Source organism: Typopeltis vanoorti, chromosome 21, assembly GCF_054136105.1.
Source record: "Typopeltis vanoorti isolate ZY-2024b chromosome 21, IOZ_Tvanoo_1.0, whole genome shotgun sequence".
NCBI classification, from domain to species: domain Eukaryota; kingdom Metazoa; phylum Arthropoda; class Arachnida; order Uropygi; family Thelyphonidae; genus Typopeltis; species Typopeltis vanoorti.
In genome coordinates this window covers 98,246,526-98,266,444 of record NC_143569.1, presented here as the reverse complement: position 1 = coordinate 98,266,444, position 19,919 = coordinate 98,246,526, and the positions used below count along the sequence as shown (strand labels likewise).

Sequence of the window (19,919 nt, the reverse complement as noted above, 5' to 3'; positions counted from 1 at the left end):
TAATAAGTTAAAGTTGCACTTGAAGTGGATGTCTAATTTGGTTCTATCTCAGTATGGTCTAATAACAGTAATAAAAATTTTGCATTTTTTAAACAGTAATAAAAAATTTGCATTATAGATAGTGCATATAATATGTTTGTGCATTTGTACACAGAGTTAGCTTTGCATTAGGAACATCCACCTAATAATGCATTGGCCCACCTCTCTGTGCAATCACGGCTCGCAGATGCCTAGGAACAGATTCCACAAGGTATCGAACGTCCTCAATGCATTACGTGATCACTGTCTACTGCAGCAACTCTGTCGGTTCATGTTCATTTTGTGGAGGAGGATCAGCAGTTTTCACACCCTGTTCTAGCATATCCCACACATGTTCGATTGGGTTACAGTCAGAGGAGTTTGGGAACCAACACAATGTGGTGAATTCATTGTTGTGTTCCTTCAGCCATTTAGTAGTTGTACAAGCCTGATGACAAGGTTGTCCTGTTAAAAGACTGACTGTGGTAGGGGTAGACCTCCTGCGGATATTATTATTATGGGCAACTCCAAGGAGTCCTTAGACTCATCGAGGGAGGTCCTAACAATAGATATGGATGGAGATTGGAGATGGTCAGCTAACCAGTCCCTGTAGCATTCACTATTCAGTGTTTGTGAGATGATAACCAACAGACCTATAGTGTGCCAGGAAAAAGCTCCCCAGATCATAATACCACCTGCACCGCCTTTTATACCCTAATTGTGTAACCAGGGGATAGGGCTTGACTGTTTATGCCAAATGCGAACCTGGACATGAGCATAGTGCAGCAGGAAAGGGACTCATCACTCCAGATGACCTTTTTCCATCTGTCATAGGTCCATTGGAAACGTTCCTTGGGCCATGCGAGACATTGTTTGCCATGTCTGGCCATCATCATGGATACCCTTGTTTTTCCCAGCTGTGGAACACCAGGCAAAACAAGGTACTCTGCATGGTGTAAATGGGTCAGACTGCCCCACTGTTGTGCTTGTGGGTGAGCTGTGTGACTGCTGCACATCATTGCTGAGATACCAGTCATGACACTCGATGCCCACCTCTAGGATCAGCCATGCATGGCTGACCAATGCGAGCCCTTCTGCTGGATGTCTGTTAATGGTTAATCAAGTGCTGGTGCACCATTTATGCATTAGTATGGGAGCAACCAACAAGTGCAGCAATTTCTGAAATACTGGCACCTTCCCTCCGAACCCCAACTATTTGCCAAGTACCAAATTGGCTTATGTCACCACCATGTTTCCCCATTACTGGCAAACATTTACTGATTACATACATAGGATAGATGTGTGCCCATTTATAGTAGCCGCACATGATGTTGATATCACATGGCACTTCATCATCATGCTGAATATGTAAAGAGAGGGGGGGGGATGTTCCAAATGCAAAGCTAACTCAGTGTGTGTGTGTGTATATATATATATATATATATTTTTTTTTTAAATAATTGAATGACATAAACCGAGAATAAAGGAAAAAGGTTTAGTGGTATCACCACTAGTTTTGGCTTTTTACAGCCTTCTTCAGGTGTTTTCATAAAAGAAAAGAAAAAACATTAAATACCAGGCAGAAGCATTAGCAGGTCATCTCTACCTATAGGAGTTGCCAAATGGTGTGCCACCCTTTTTTAATAAAGTACTCTGGATTTAGAGAAAGATGTTGAAAGTTTATTTTTCACTTGGTTAGAGTATAAAAAAATTAGTTTAATCCTTTATCCAAGTGTGAGCAAATAAAGTTTGTACCTGAAAGTATCTTCAGGACTGGGGTAAGGTGGTACAACACTAGGTGGAGCAAGCTAACATCACTCTTATCTCAGTATCTCCCATAATGCAAAACACATCTCCTTGCGGATATGTATAATGTTATGCATTAAGGGAAGGGCCACTACCCAGACTAGTTTTGACCTTTATTGAGGTCTCTTCAGTGGGAGCCAAGCCGAAGTGGAGATACCAGGCAGAAGCATTAGCAAGGTCATCTCTACCTATAGGAGTTGCCAAATGGTGTGCCACCTTTTTATTATATTACTCTGGATTTAGAGAAAGATGTTGAAAGTTTATTTTTCGTGTTTCTTGGTTAGACTATAATAAATTTAGTTTAATCCTTTATCCAAGTGTGAGCAAACAAAGTTTGTGCCTGAAAGTATCTTCAGGACTGGGGTAAGGTGGCAAAATCGGGCACTCGTTGCAAAGGTGGAGCAAGCTAACATCACTCCTATCTCCCATAATGCAAAACACATCTCCTTGCGGATATGTATAATGTTATGCATTAAGGGAAGGGCCAACATGATGAAAGAATCCTTAAAACTATTAGATAAAAAGGTGGAATTAATATGTTGTAATTCTTTCTGTAACTGTTCGCCTGAAGAACATAAGGAATAGGCACAATGTACTAATGTTTTAATAGTTCCAGCCTTTCGACTGGGATGGTGATGAGATTCAGCATGGCTATAATGGTCTATATGAGTCTTCAAAGATCTGAGAAATGTAGGCTGCCATCTGGTTGATGAAGAATTAAAAGATCTGAAAAGGCTAACTGCTTATTTACTTCTTATTCTAAGGTGAATTGAATCCTGGGATGAAGCGTATTTTTATTCAGAATGAAACTGCTGTGTGACTCAGAGGCATTTAGCCTTCTTTACTAACACTTTCCTGTATTTAGAACACTGTTTAGACATCAACTTTTCATAAAGTCTAGATAAACAGTGTACTAGATATGGTAAAGTGTTAGTAAAGAAGGCCAAATGTGTCAACAGAATTATATTTCTAAAACAAAATAAAATGGCTTAGGTCATTCCTACCTGTTGTCTATTCCCTTTGTGGGAGATAGTACTTTTAAATCAGCTAATCTTTCCTAACTTTACATTGTCTTCTTCTTTTTCTTCTTTTAGCTCTACAACATTATGTTGTTTTTGGTGGATGAGGTTAAGAATTCCAAGGTCTTTCTTAACCTCATCTAACCATCTCTTTTTAGGTCTTCCTCTTAATTACTCTCTGTCCTTTCTATCTTATTTCCTGTCTGCTACATTTTGCATTTTACCAGCCTGTAATAACATCCTGAGATTCCATGTTTCAAATTTCATAATATTTCTCGTTAACCTTTTCCTTTGTAGACATCGTTTCTGTAGAGTCAGTCCGGTTTCATATTGTTTAGCCTTCTCAACAAAATATTTTTTCTAGGAATAGGCTGTTAGTCCATTGCCAAACCCTCCTCCTTTATCCGAGCTTTGGACCGGCAACAGTATCAGTGAGCTACTCAATCCACCCATCGAATACTGCAGGCAGAGTTATTTTATATTGTCTGAAGATATATAATTTTTGATTGATTGTTTCAGACTGAGTGGGAATATTAATGACATGTAATTCACTGTATTTGTTTTTGAAGAGAATCACTTAAATGAAAATATATAGTTAAGATAACTAAGATAAGGGTCTAATTTGTGTGAAAAAATGTAAACATTTCAGGATCTTCAAAAAGAACAAAAAAGGATTGTTGCTACATATGAAGAAGATGTTGCAAATATTCGAGAAGCTCATGATAAACAAACCATTGAAATTGGTGAGAAAACTGCAATTCTTTCTATATGAAACTTATTCTATATAAAAGTTTTATATTCTGTTTTATATATACACTCGGATCTCTTTTTATGCGGTGGATATGTTCCACAAAAAATCGCATATAAAAAAATTGCACAAAAAAGGCCTAACTTACGTTGAAAAATCAGAGATACATTCCATAATTTTCTAAAACCGCATAAAACCGAAGCAATGAATTAAAATAAACCTAAAATCACATAAAAAAGTTTATGAAAATTCAGGAAAATAAGAATGCCCAAGTTTGTTTTAAAGTTTTATTAATTTAATTTTTTTTTTTTTTAACAATTTGTCATCAGAATTATCATGGCTATTAGACAATATTCAGCAACGTTTGCGAAATGGTGCAAAATCACTTTCATCACCAGACAAGATAGTCAGCGTATCAGATCTGCATGGTAAAGGCAATGGTTCTTCACAAACCAAACAGAATTAGCTTCACCCTTATTCTGCACTGATTTTTTTCTTCTGACAATGTAATCAGTGATTAAACTTTGCGATGATAATTTCTTAATTTAATTTTTTATTTCTTAATTCTAATTTTTTATACAGCTCGTGATATCCAAACATATAGTTCTTCAGCTCACGTTGGAATTTAAAGGCTCATTCAGAATTTGTGTCATTAACAAGAAAATGATTTTCCAATTTATTGCACAGTTCAAGACCTTCTCGATCTCGAATTATATTTGCAGTGAGGGGGACAGGTTTTTCTTCCGCTTCACTATCGTTTTCTGGATTTTCGACGATATCTAAAGTTAATCGATATCCAATAATATCATTGTCACTTAAGGCATTATCCACAAGATGTTTGCATGGCTGCACTGTTTGCAATACATCCAGGCCAAGCTGCTTTCCAGCAAGCATTTAAAGTTTATGGTCTTATTTCAGCGATAGCAGATGCAACATGATTTAAGCAGTCCAAAATAGAAAATTTTTTCCAAACGTTAGTTACTGTTAATGATTCATTTTCTAGTTTATCCAATATAAATTGAAAAGTGTGCTTAACGTAATATTTTTTTAAAAGTAGCAATTATACCTTGATCTAATGGCTGAATAATGCTTGTTGTATTGGGTGAAAAAAAAACAATACCTGCACATTTGGGTGTTCTAAATGTGGATGACTTGGTGCATCGTCAACAATTAATAAAACTTTAAAATAGAGAGCTTTTTGCTTCATGTATGTTTCCACTTCTGGTACAAAGCAATTATTGAACTATTCAGTAAATAAAGCAGTTGTTACCCAGGCCTTTGTATTAGTCATCCAATGTACCGGCAGCTCTTTTAGATCTTTGCCTTTTGGAGCATGTGGTCTTAGAAATCGATTTACTAGGAGGGGGTTTCAACATTCGATCTCCTGATGGATTGTTACAAAGTATCAACGTTACTCGATCTTTGCTTGCTTTAAACCCACTTGCTTTTTTCTCAGACTTTGCGATATAAGTTCGACTAGGCATTTTCTTCCAATTTCATCAGCGTTAAACACTTGATTGGGACAATATCCACCATCTTGAATAATTTTGGCTAACTTCTCTTAAAAATTTTTGGGCTGCTTCTTCATCTGCTGCTGCAACCTTGCCTGTAATCTTCACTTTATGAAGTGCATTCCTTTTTAAAAACCCGGTTTACCATCCTTTGCCAGCCAAAAATTCTTTATCAGCCTGGGAAGCAGAAGTAGATGGCTCCAATTGCTTCATCTGTTCATAAAACCGAAGAGCTTTTTCTTTAATTAAATAACCACTTATAGGAATTCCCCTTTGAGTTAATTCTTCAATCCAAATTATGAGTGCTCGTTCCGTGTTTTTTAATAAAGCATCTCTTGAGTATGATGATAATTTGGCACTTAGTTTTGTGACAGAAATGACAGATTTTCTTATTGCAACTTCAATCTTTTTAATTGCTCTTATAGTAGATTCGCCTAAATTAAAATGTTTACCAATCACCGTAGATCCCTCTCCTTTTGCTAAGCGATCTAAAATTGCAATTTTCATTTCAAAGAAACTGCTTTTTTTCTTGCTTTTTTTTCTCCATTGGGCCAAATTAAATTAATTTTTAATTAATAATTAATGATCAATTGTTAATTAATAATAAAAATTAGCTAAATTAACAATTAATGAATACATCACAAAATAACCAAGGTGTTCCATGAAAATTTCAGGATTTGTGAAGTGTTTCCCTTGTAGGAAAAGTTTGGGAAATGCTGGATTACCCTATTATCGGAATGGATTCTCCTTCTGTTGACATGCGCAGAAGTGTCGAAAGGTCTCGTATCTGTGGCGTGCACTGCATAACTTCAAATCCACATAAAAAAGATCTGCATAAAAAGAGACCTGAGTGTGTGTGTGTGTGTGTGTGTGTGTGTGTGTGTGTATTTTTTTTTTTTTTTTGTGCCTGTTCTGAGCAAGAAACCAGAATAAGTATAAAAAAGTTTTTATACTTATTCTACGTATAAAGTTTCATACATATTTATACGTATAAAGTTTCGCTTGCACAGTATCATAGCTATGTATTTTTAGTTCATAGTGTTTTCCTCTCAGTCACTTTTTTCTTATTATTATTTATTAATTTTTAATTTGAACTTGCTTGTACTTCATATAGTTTGTCTATTTTGTTTTTCTAATTTTTTGAATCTGAGATTAGGACTATGTTATGAGAATATTTTATACGGTTAACATTTATTCCATTCACTGTCACATCAGCAATTTTATTTCATTTCTTTTTTATTTATTTTATTATAGCCACACATTAAAGTTTGCAAAATGTATAGCAAATTACAACTATGTGGAAGCAAGAGATTAAGAAAAAGAATAAATCTGTTGATACATTTCTTGAATGGCTGAAGGATGTAGTCTTATGGGAAGAGAGAGAGAGAGAGAAGATACTGTTCCAAAGAACAGAGATAGTTGCAATGAAATAGGAGTAAGATAAGTTGGCTTAGTAGGTTTGAAGCTGGACAGTAAAATAAATGTTGTTAACCAGTGATTGTTAATTTTTTTTAGTTTTAGAAGAATGAATAATAATAATAAAGAATTTAGTGACTAAAATTTGAAAATGATAACTACATGCACCTGCAGTTAATTGGAAATGGCAGCCTGGTTGGCTGAGTGATTAGCATACCTATCTCCAACCAACAGGCTGCAGGTTCGAATTTTGCCATGGGCATGCATGTTTCAGATGGTCTTTAAATGGGAGAACAGTTCATTACCCGATGGGAGACCACTGCTCTACTTATTGGAAACCTGAATTGGTTCAAAAAAGTTCCATGTTTGGTCTCTAGAGCAGGTTTCCAGAATATGTAAAAAAATAAATAAAAATACAAAAAATGTATGAAATTGATAAAAATAGTAGAATAAATTCAAAGAATGATGGTGGCTAGTTTCAGCAGAAAATTATCCATGAATAAATACCTGGAGTAAGGCATAAAGGGAGAAACAGAATATATATGAGAGAGAGAGGGGGGGGGGGAAGTAAATGGAGTGACTCTGTGCTAGAAGAGTCATTAGTAAATCTGACTTTCTTCTTTTTTTGAACAGCATCATGCATTTTTAGAGAGAATTTTCGTATGCACCCCTAAATGCGTGTGAATAATATTCCAAGGTGGCTTATTTAGGATTTATCAGTGTCTGCAGTTCTATAGGTGAGTCATAGTGACTTGAACTCTTGGGTACACCTAATTCATTGGAGACTGAAGAGGTTATCATTGAGATGTATTTGTGCCAGGAAAGACTGGAAGTGCAAATCAGTCCAAAAAAAAATTTGATCACGTGTTTGAAGATATGGTTAATATCAAGACTAAGTGGAACTGAAGTGAAATCTTTCTTCTGAGAGACAAGACAGGATTATGTTTTGGCATAGCAAAGTTCAAGAAGTCACCTTCACCCAACTTTTCACTTGATCAGAAAATAAATTATGCTTAAAAAATATTATATTTATTTTAATTCTTTATCCAAGTGTGAGAAAATTTTTTTTTCACTTGAAGTATCTTCACAACTAAGCTACTTGTATCATATAGATAGTTGACTTCAATTCAATTGCCTTAGTATCCATAATAAATTTAGTTTAATCCTTTAACCAAGTGTTTGCAAACAAAGTTTGCACCTGAAAATATCTTCAGGACTGGGGTAAGGTAGTACAATACTGGGAAACTCGCAGCAAAGGTGGAGCAAGCTAACATCACTCCTATCCCAGTATCTCCCATAATGCAAAACACATCTCCTTGCAGATATGTATAATGTTATGCATTAAGGGAAGGGCCACTACCCAGACTAGTTTCAACCTTTATTGAGGTCTCTTCAGTGGGAGCCAGGCCCAGAGGTGGAGATACCAGGCAGAAGCAATGGCAGGTCATCTTTACCTATAGGAGTTGCCAAACGGTGTGCCACCTTTTTATTAAATACTACTTTACCCCAGTCCTGAAGATATTTTCAGGTGCAAACTTTGTTTGCAAACACTTAGATAAAGGATTAAACTAAATTTATTATAGTCGGACCAAGTGAAAAATAAACTTTCAACATCTTTCTCTAAATCCAGAGTAACTTAATAAAAAGGTGGCACACCGTTTGGGTGTGCCACCTTTGATAGGATACCACATGGAATTCTAATAAGTAAAATGCAGCATATAGGGATGGATATAGGGTTGGTGAGATGGATAGGAGGGTGGTTGATGGAGAGATATCAGAGAGTGGTTTATTCAGGAGTAGAGTCCACAAGATGGCCTGTGACTAGTGGAGTGCCACAAGGATCTGTTCTTAGACCACTGCTGTTTAATTTTGTTCATTAGTGATATAGGAAAGGATCTGAGAGGAACAGTTCATTGGTTTGCGGATGATGCAAAGTTGGGTAGGGCAATAGTGAATGCAGATGATGTCAAAATGCCAAAATGCAGGATGATTTGGATAGATTGGAGGTCTGGGCTATGGAGAATGGATGTCAATTTAATGTGGCAAAATGTAAGGTTATACATTTTGGGATGAAAAGATTAGCAGCAGTTTACTACATTGGTGGAACTGTACTCCAGGAAATTGATGAGGCACGAGATTTAGGAGTGTTGGTGGATAAGGAGTTGAAGTTTAGGGGGCACATTGCCAAAGTGGCCAAATCAGCTCATCAAATCACTTGGTTGCTGAAGAATACGTTGACAAGTAGAGACAAGCAGGTTATTGTTCCTCTGTATCGAGCCTTGATAAGACCCCATCTCGACTACTGTGCCCAGATTTGGTCACCTAGGTTTCTTCTTGATGGGGAGGAGGTTGAGAGGATCCAGAGGCGAGTGACCAAGATGATAGCAGGTCTGTGGAATGAACCTTATGAGAACAGGTTGAGGATTTGTGGGTTGCAAAAATTGGTTGATAGGCAGAGAAGGGGAGATATGATTGAGATTTTCAAATTACTGAAGGGTTTCTATAAAATTAATTCAGAAGATATTTTTGAGAAACAGGGCTGGTTGTGGAAGGACTAGGGGACATCCATGAAAGCTGGGCAAAAGTGTGGTTAGTAAAGGTGTTAGAGCTGGGTTCTTTACTTTTAGAGTGGTGAATGAGTGGAATGGGCTGCCAGAGTCTGTGGTGGATGCTGTGACAGTGAATGAGTTTAAGGCGAGGTATGATAGATACTGTATGAAATGAATGTCGAATAGTTGTGATGAACATGATTTGGGGCCTCCCTCGATGAGTGTAAGGACTCCCTGGAGCTGCCTGTAATAATAATAATATATTATTATTATTATTACGGGCAGCTCCAATATACAGAGACAAACTAAATTACATTTCACACAGTATGCTGAAGAGACAATGAATTGATCAACAGTTATTTTACTGGCCTGACTTCTAGTGAAAATGAAATAAACTAAAATAACTACATCAAAGCTATATTCTATTTAAGATTATATCAGAGAAACATTCTTTCAAATAGATAGTTTTGTTACAGTAAAAATGATGTCCTAATTTAACATGACAATTGTTATATTAGATTTAAGATCCTGGATTACCTATGGTGTTCTTTATAATTAACTCTTAAGGAGAAAGGTTAAGTGGGTAGAATATGTGCCTTCCATATTCTTGGAATTTTTAGACCATCATTATTGTTAAGATTAGGGTGGTTGATAAGAATCTCACAGGCCTCCTTAAATTTATGTTTATACCATGTTTTGGTGTGATGTAAACAACAGGTGCTTTTCCAGTCAATTCTATGTAAAGTGTTCAGGGCATGATCAGAAAGACCAGCTTGACCATAGTTATTATATTTAATGTGTCGTTTATGTTCCTTTTTTTCTGATAGGAATTGAGTGTCCTGTTTACCCTATATAGGGCAAATTACAGGTGCAATGAATACGGTATACTCCAGGGTGGGCCAGTGGAGGGAGTCAATCCTTGGATGAGCTGAGTAAGTTCTTTAATTTTGCAGGAGGATTGCAGCAGAAATCCAACCTTAAAGGTGGCTTTAAGGTTGGATTTCTGTAGTATTCTGTTTATTTTCAATGATAACCTATCAACAAAATACTAAAAATACTAAAAAAAATACTATCAACAAAATTGTGTACATGGCCTCACTTAAAAACAAAAATAAACTAGACTACAATAAAACTGTAATCATTCCATACATTAAAGGACTATCACACAAAATAAAAATACTTTCTCTTTAAGAACAACTATAAATAGGACTGTAGAAAATCCAGGATCCTAAATCTAAAATAACAATGTTAATACTAAAATATAGGACATCACTGTTAAAGAAAAAATCTGTAAGAAAGAATGTTTATTCATGTTCTAATTTATTAATAATTTTTTAAATCAAAAATAACAATTGTAATAATAGAAATAGAACATCACTTACTGGAAATAAAACTATCTGTAAGCAAGAATGTTTATTATGTAATCATAAATTAAATCTAGCTTGATGTAATTTTATTTTTTTTTTTTTTCAATAGAGGTCATGCCAGCGAGTAGCATGTGATCAAATCATTGTTTCCTCTAGCTTTCAGTTTGAAATGAACATGGGAGGAAGGAATTGGATTTTATGCGGTTATTAAGGGACAACTATCTGCGACAGCATGTAATGGAAAATACTAGGGTGCAGAGAGTGCTTGACCTAGTAACTGCATCTGAGAATGTGACTGTAATGAACATGACCATGTTGCCACCAATTGGTGAGAGTGATCATAAGGTCATGACTTGGGAGGTGGCTAAAGGAGTGGAATTTACAATTAAGACAGGATACATGTGGAATTACCGGGCTGGTAAGTATGACAAGCTTAGGAGTGTGCTTGGCTCGGTGCCAAGGAATGTAAAACTGCAAGGACTGGATGTTGATAGTGAATGGGAGGTGGTTAAGAAGTGTTTGCAGAAGGCAGTGGTTGACTGTATACCAAGAGTCCGAATAATAAATCAAGTAGGGGTTAAATGGATGAATAACACTATTAAGCTTGAGCTGCAAAAAAAGAAACAATTGTGGAGGGAATTTAAGGAGAAAGGTGACCAGCAGGTGCAGGAACAGTATAAAGCTCAAACCAGAAAGGTAACAAGGGTGGTAAGAAAAGCAAAGTTGGATTACGAAAGAAAATTGACCATGCAGGCTAAAGAGAATCCTGAACAGTTTTTTCAATATGTTGCAAGTAAAAGGAAAAATGTTCATGGCAGAATGATTTTAAAAAATGCTGAGGGTAGGGAGGTAACCGAATCAGTCATTATAGTGGAATTACTAAGTGAGCATATCATCCAGGTGGTGACATTGCAGGAATGGAAGAACCAACAGCTTATACTGGAATTGTGATGAATGAAGTAGAGGTAAATAGTCTATTACAGAACCTCAATGTCAATACATCTGTGGGATTGGATGGTATACCAGCTCGTGTTGTATGTGAAGCGGCTAAAGAATTGTGAGTGCCCTTGACCATTTTGTTTAATAGTTCTGCTCCATAATGGTGGTTCCAAGGCTGCTGTTGAAAATTACCGGCCAATCAGCATAACAGGAATCGTTATCAAGGTCTTGGAGAAAATAGTCAAGAGGAAAATACAAGAATGGATAGATGAAAATGGGATACTGTATTTTCGACAGCATGGTTTTGTGAAAGATAGGTCATGCCTCAGTAACTTGCTCACATATTATAACATAGTGACGGCTGAACTGGATAAGTGTAATGGGTTTACAGTGATTCTACTGGATCTTGCTAAGGCCTTTGACAGAATACCACATGGAATTCTAATCAGTAAAATGCAGCATATGGGGGATGGATATAGGGTTGGTGAGATGGATAGGAGGGTGGTTGACGGAGAGATATCAGAGAGTGGTTTATTCAGGAGTAAAGTCCAAAAGACGGCCTGTGACCAGTGGTGTGTCACAAGGATCTGTTCTTGGACCACTGCTGTTTAATTTGTTCATTAATGATATAGGAAAGGATCTGAGAGGAACAATTCATTTGTTCGCAGATGATGCAAAGTTGGGTAGGGCAATAGTGAATGCAGATGATGTCAAAATGCCAAAATGCAGGATGATTTGGATAGATTGGAGGTCTGGGCTATGGAGAATGGATGTCAATTTAATGTGGCAAAATGTAAGGTTATACATTTTGGGATGAAAAGATTAGCAGCAGTTTACTACATTGGTGGAACTGTACTCCAGGAAATTGATGAGGCAAGAGATTTAGGAGTGTTGGTGGATAAGGAGTTGAAGTTTAGGGGGCACATTGGAAAAGTGGCCAAATCAGCTCATCAAATCACTTGGTTGCTGAAGAATACATTGACGAGCAGAGACAAGCATGTTATTGTTCCTCTGTACCGAGCCTTGATAAGATCCCAACTCGACTACTGTGCCCAAATTTGGTCACCTAGGTTTCTTCTTGATGGGGAGGAGGTTGAGAGGATCCAGAGGCGAGTGACCAAGATGATAGCAGGTCTGTGGAATGAACCTTATGAGAATAGGTTGAGGATTTGTGGGTTGCAGAAATTGGTTGATAGGCAGAGGAGGGGAGATATGATTGAGACATTCAAATTGCTGAAGGATTTCTATAAAATTAATTCAGAAGATATTTTTGAGAACAGGGCTGGTTGTGGGAGAACTAGGGGTCATCCGTGGAAGCTGGGCAAGAGTGTGGTTAGTAAGGGTGTTAGAGCTGGGTTCTTTACTTTTAGAGTGGTGAATGAGTGGAATGGGCTGCCAGAGTCTGTGGTGGGTGCTGTGACAATGAATGAGTTTAAGGCAAGGTATGTTAGATACTGTGTGAATGTTGAATAGTTGTGATGAACATGATTTGGGGCCTCCCTCGATGAGTCTAGGGACTCCCTGGAGTTGCCCGTAATAATAATAATAAATGCAACACAGCTTGTCTTTTATATTTATGTATGCTCCAGATGATGATCTTGATATGAAGATTGAAACGTTGGGATAATAAAAAGAGTTATTCTAACATGGTTGTAGAATCCAAAATTTCGAAAATGAATGCTGCTTACCATGTAACACTAAAAGAAAAGTATACATCTCTATCATATCACCTCCTCCTCCTTCACCTATTCACTAGACTCTGTAAATTGCATCTCCTCAACATTCCTTCATATTCAACATTCCAGAGACCAGAAACCACCTTAATGAATTGCCTCTGGACACTGTCCAAGACTTCTTCATCCTTTTGAAAACCAGGTCACCAAATCTGTTCAAAATAGTCCATATGTGACCTAATCAAAGATTTATACAATAGAAACAGAATCTTCTTACTTCTATAAGTCAGTGTCTTCTACATCATTGTCAGAATTCACCATGTTGTCTTCATAGTTTTAGCAATGTGTCCTCTAAATCATCATTTTTTTAAACACGTGTTCTTATTTTGGTAACTTCCACGGAGTCAAAAGACTCATCATTAGATCCCTATCCACCAAGATCTCTTATATCCACCACCTACAACAGTATATTCTCACCAAGTGTATACTCTACATGGCATCTTTGTTTTCCATTCAAAACCTTACACTTTGCAACACCGAAATGGTATCCTCACTCCTGTGTCCATTTGCTTGGTCTTTTCAAGTTCTCTTGTAAAGCCACAATATCTGCTCTTCTTTGCATCATCTGCAAACAACTGAATATGCCCATTCAGATCTTCCCCAGTATCATTAATATACAGGTTAAACAGCAGTGAGCCATAAAACAGACCTTCAAGGCAATACAGATTATGCATTTTACTTTCTCTTGAATGCCTAGAAGACCTGTCCAACTTCAAGAAATTCTATTAAACTTTTTTCAAGCTTGTTCAGTCCTCTTGTATGCACGATGCAGTCTCATAGTAGGTAATGAAAATGGTATGCCACTTGAAGCCTTTGAGATGCCAAACATCCACATGCCTATTGGTAAGAAAGTGGATGTGCTCTTCAATCAGCCAGGTGTCTGTAATTATTATTATTATTATTATTACCTCAAGGATTTGATTTTATTATTATCCCAAGGTAGTGGTGAGCTATGGGAATTTTAACAAAGTGCTCGCATCGTCGAGAAAAAAAAAAGCTCAACTTAGCCCTTATAATACTTACATTGCGACTTTGTAGAGCATCTGATAGATATGATAATTCCTGCAGAATATCAATCATTAATGCTAAATCTTTTAAAAATTCCCAATTGAGAAGTCAGTTTAAAAATCTCTTATATTTATTGTTCGATGCAAAATGCTTGCATAAAGCTGGATAATTTCTCCACAAAGCAAGGGTCGTTCGTAAACTGAAAGCTGCCCATCGTGGTCAAAACACACGGCCGATCTTTAAAATTTTGATACCAAGGTCTTTTGCAGTTGTATTTAATTCTCGTTTATTTTTTAGTGATTGATGATAAAAAGCATATAATTTATTCATAAATATTTCAAAATGATTTATTTCTTTAATGTTTTTTATTGAATCATCTAATGCTAATTGTAAATAATGTGCGCAATGCCAAATCACAACGTTGCGAAATTTTTGTAGAAGTTTGATTGCAACACCTGATTTGTTTCTTAACATTACACTAACTCCATCAGAACAAAATGCAATGCAATGATTTTTTATATAGTTATCAGAAAATCCATATGAATTTAAAGTAGCAATTATAGTAGCATGTATACATTCCACAGTGGTATTTTCTAGTTCTACAAGATTATTAAACAAGAAGAACAAGGGACTCACAAATTTGAGAAAAAAATTAACAATGGGCTTGCGTGAGCCCCCACGAGCTCACCACTGCCCCAAGGTAATGAAAGGTTTTTGGTTGTTACATCATATATGCTGTCATCTTGCTTTCTAAAAATTACCGATATTTTTATCTTTTATTAATAGCTTGTGCTACTATCAACTGAAACCTTCTAATGCTTATTTTGAATAATGTTGTAAAACATCTATAATCAAAATATTATCATATTTATAATCAAAAAATATAATTAAAAGTAAATTCTATTTCATAAATATGTTATAATCAAATAGTTCTACAGAGAATTAATTATATATTTTAAATATAATTGATAAATGTTTTTAAATTTGCTTTTTCCCTGTAGAGAATTCTTTTAAGCAGAAAATTTTATATGAATTCGAACGTTTTAATGAACTTGATAACCATAATAAAGAGATGAAGTCATCTTATGAAAGCCAGATAAAAGAATTATTGGAGACCCACCAAAAAAATGTTGATGAACTTACTAATCGCTATGAAACTGAAATAATGGAAAGAGATGTCCAACTTGAGAAGGTTATTGTCTCAATTTTACTTCAGTATGATTTATTAGTAAAGGCTATATTAAATATCTTCGCATTTTAAATTTCTTAATGAATATTTTAAAGATATTTTATTAAATAATCTATTATATCCCTCTTTTTTCTATTTATTCCTAAATTTTTCTAATAGAAATACTGTTCTCATAGAGAGTAATCCAGAGAGATGATATTGATAAAAATTTTTTTTTAAATTTTTTTTATTATTATTTTTTTTTAATGTTGTGCCCATACACAAGAGGTTGGTTAGTCAACCTATAGGTACATTAGTACTATGTATGAGTAGTGGATTGGGAAAAGAGGAACTTGTTTACATTTGATTTAAATGACTGTAAATTCTATTCCTTGGGAAACAGCAGGTGGGAGACTGTTCCACAGTGCAGCAGTTGCAGGGATGAAGGAGGAGGAAAAGAAACTTATTCTATTTGTTTCTAGGTGTACTGTGAAGGGATGTTGAGCAGCAGCTGCACGTATTTCAACGAGCTTAGTACTGAGTGGAGGAATTATTGATGCTATTTCGGATGAGAATTTCTCGTGGAAATATTTGTAGAATATAAATACTGCAGAAACCATACGTCTGTGTAAAAGTGGGGGGTAGAGAGTTGGTAAGGGATGGGTCATTAATAAGTCTAATTGCTCTCCTCTGTATTGAGTCAAGCATTTTGAGAGAGCTTTTAGGGGCCCTACCCCATATGTGGGAGCAGTATTCAATAGTTAGACAAATTTGTATAATGTTAACAGTTGTTCAGGGGTGAAGTAACGTCTTGAGCAAAAGAGAAATCCTAGTTTTTCTGAAGCTGAGGATGCAATGGTTGTGATGTGTTTATGCCAGGAGGTGTTTGATGTGAGGATAATTCCAACAAACAAGATCTCAAACTGTCTGGAAATTTGGGTATCGTCAAAAAGGATACTGAGAAAAAATGGTTCTTTTTTTATGGGAAATGGTACAGAACTGGGTTTTATTGTCATTGAAATTGATGAGGTTATCTGAACCCCATTGTAGGATGGCTTGGAGATTGGAGTTGAGGGTGGTGGTGGTGGTGGTGGTTCATGTTCTGTAGGTTGAGGTGAGTTGTGTAGGGTAAGGTTTATCAAATGCAAGCGAGGAGTGTAGTGTGCTGTCATCTGCAAAACTGTGTAATGGGTTGGAGGTCAATTGAAGTAGGTCATTGATATATAATAGGACGAGGGTTGGTGAGAGGACAGAACCTTGTGGAACCCCAGCATTAATTGAATGGTGAGAGGATAGGGAGCCATCCACCATCACACTCAGTATGTGTCCAGACAGAAAAGCTGACAATCCAACTACAGAAGTCCTGGGTCAGACTGAATGATGGTAGTCTGCTTAGTAGGCCTTTGTACCAGATCCAGTCAAAAGCTTTGGAGATATCTAGTGTAACCACTTGAGATTCGCCAAACTTCTCCATGGCATTTGTCCAGAGATGGGTGACATATGTGAGCAGATCTCCTGTTGATCAGTGGTGACTGAATCCATACTGGCTGTCATTTATTAGGTGGGTTTCTTCAAGGTAGTGTAGGAGTTGGGAATTGATTTTTTCAATTACTTTTGACAGGAATGAGGTAAGCAAGATAGGGCGGTAGTTGGACGGCAGTGACTTGTCACCCTTATTGGGAATGAGCTGAATATAGGCCAATTTCCAGTTTGTGGGATAAATTCCAGTGGAGTAAGAGAGTATATATAGGAGTCAGTTCTGGTGCAAACTTTCAGGTTAATTGGGGGAATGCCATCAGGGCCAGGAGACTTTTTTTGTGTGTAATTTGGACAGTATTTTTCTGATCTCATCCTGGCAAAAGGATATAGGGAGCATTGTATGTTGGATGTCTGGAATGGTTAGGTGGGACATTTCTGTGGGTGATGATGCAATAGAGCCATCTGGGTATGATAGGTGCAGGAATAGTGTTGGACAGAAATTGTGGCCAATATTTTTGGTGAGAGAACAAAAGGCTTGGCTGCCATTTGGACAAGCAGCAAGTTTCCTGCTCTTTGCTCTTTCGAACTCTGTTTTGGAAGCATTAATTGTTTTATTGCATCTATTTTGGGCTTCGGTGTAAGCTTTAAAGGAGGATGAGGTTCTTGATTTCAGCCAGTTGTGGTATGTCTGGTGTTTCATCTGTACAGCCTTGACACATCTTTTGGAGAACCAGGGTTTTGTTGAGGAATGGCAGGTCAGAGTACTGTGTGGAATGTATGTTTCATGCTGGTGAGGATTACTTTGGTGCATATGTTTGGGTTGGAAAGCCGGAAGCAATAGCCCAACCATGGGAATGTGGCATAGAAGTTGCGGAGGCTGTCCCACTTGGCACTGTTATAGTGCCAAACTACTCTTGTATAGGAATGTCTGTGTAAGTGTTGTTGCATGGGGGAGGAGATGAGCACTAAATTGTGGTCAGAATTGCCCATGGGGCTCGCTATTTTCAATGTGTATTTGGAAGGATAATTGGGTGAGGAAGAGATCTAGGCTATTTGGGGAGTGGTTTGGGTTATCTGGTATTCTGGTTGGCATTTGAACAAGTTGTTTCAGCATCTCTGCCTGCAAGATCTGTACAACTGGAGGAGGAAAGCCAGCTAGTGTTGTGGACATTAAAATCTCATAGGAGGATAATTTCACTGTTGGGAGAGTGCGATTGGAGAAAGTCAATTTTTAGGGAGAGGAAATTAAAGAGCTCAGAGTGGTTGGTTGTGTTGGGGAACGATAGAGACAGCAAATGAATTTGACTGAGTGGGGAAGGGATATTTTCAAACAAAGAAGGTCAAAGGTGGGTGATTCTAGGTTGGGTGCTCGCTGGCAAGGTATGTCAGAGTGGATGTGTGCTCAGACACCACCTTTGGGATGGAAGTTGTTAAAGAGTGAGTAGTTTGGAAGGTTGAGACAAGTAGTGCTGGGGGGAGGTGAGATTTGAGTTTCTGCCAGGAAGAGTAGGTGGGGTTTGATAGACTGAAGGTGGTAGTGGACACTATTAAGGTTGGAGTTTAGGCCACGGATGTTGGTGAAGTGGATGTGTAGGATTTTGTGAGTCATATGTTTGACCTCAAGGGTCTTGCACATTTCCTATGCAGTGCCTGCATACTGGTCTCCATGCTGGCTGCTAGTGGCATTACTTGGTTTTTGCACCAGTTTATCTTGTCTGTAGTCAATAATCCAACTGTTGTCACCATTTTGACGTTTTTCTTCGAGTTGTCTTTGAAGCTGGCATCTTTGTTCCCTTTGTGCAAACGATAAATCTGGTTGAGCACATATGTGCGATAGGGTACAGGTGACTTTGAACTTGTTGTTGATCACAGTTATTAGTTTTGATGTACTTGTCGGCGTGTCGCAAGTCACTTTTACTAGGTGCGGAAAGTTCGTTCTGTCCTTCCTTTTATTTATGAGCCCGAAATGATGTCACCTGACGATATTCTTAGAATCGATGTTGCATTCTTCGGCTAGTTTGTTGATGTCCTGTTTTAATCATTTTCAGTTTTCCGTTGGAAAGTTCAAAATGATGGCATTGAATTTTTGTTTTTGGCCTCAATCAACTCGTTTACTGTTGATGCGATTAGATCGCAGAGTTCTTTTGTGGACAAAGTTGAGTTTGCATTGTGCTGGTCATCAATTTGTTCGAGCGCACCTTCCACTGCACGTATGTTGGAGGTAAAAGTTTTGTTTAAAGCATTGATGTACTGTTCAAGGGTTTTGACATGTTTACCTATGTTCAGAAGTTGTTTTATCAAAGGGAGGCACAGTGAACAGAAAAACGGCTGGTTAAGTTTGATACGTAGCTTTTTTGCAGATTCATCTATTTTGGCACAGGAAGCATGCAACCAGTGGCAACAGAACTCATAGTATATACCCTTTTTTCTATCTGTGACACCAGTTTTGCAGCTGTGGCATGTAATAGGTTTGTCTGTGGCGATCGATGGCACGGTACTGGCAAGACACGGGGTGCTCGTTCGCCATTGGCTTTTGTTGCTGCCATCTTTGCTGCATACGGTAGGCATAGTGAGTGCTTACATGTTGCTGATTTAGAATTGGAAAGATAGCTGATTTAATGCATTATAAGAACTTACAGGTTGCGCAGAAGTATTCTGCTGCTCAGTACTTGCTGTTAAGGTTTCTGTTTGATGATTAATTTTGATGAAAAAACACCCACAGAAACGATAAAATGGGAAGCACAAGTTTAGAGTGGTATATGTGGGTATACATGTGAGTGATATATGTGGGTTTAGAGTGATAGAGAAGGTATACGTGGAACTACAAGGCGTGTGATTATGAAGAGCTCAGGAGATGACTTGCGGGTGTTGCATGGAATGAGGAGTTAGCTGGAAAAGAGATCAGTGCAGCTTGGAGTATTTTCATCTAATAAGGTTAAATAAGGTAGGTGTGAAATGGATGAATAACATTAAGCATGCAATACAGAGAAAAAGGGAATTATGGAGGAAGCATAAGAGAAGTGGAAATAACCAATTCCATGAGGATTACAAAGACCAGGCAAGGTGAGTGACTTGGTTGGTTGGTAAGGGGAGCAAAGGTGATGTATGAACAGCAGTTAGCTAATGAAGCCAAAAAGAATCCTAAGGAGTTCATTTGA

General features: G+C 37.2%; 1 protein-coding gene across 1 annotated transcript in view; it reads left to right on the top strand.

Annotated features, from left to right (window-relative positions):
- Positions 1-19,919, top strand: part of tous (testes of unusual size) — a 196,028-nt gene that overhangs the window by 162,570 nt on the left and 13,539 nt on the right. Inside the window, exons 12-13 of the mRNA XM_090411201.1 lie at positions 3,493-3,586; positions 15,116-15,306. Of these exons, the coding sequence (XP_090267327.1) occupies positions 3,493-3,586; positions 15,116-15,306 (285 nt within the window). The remainder of the gene's footprint in view (positions 1-3,492; positions 3,587-15,115; positions 15,307-19,919) is intronic.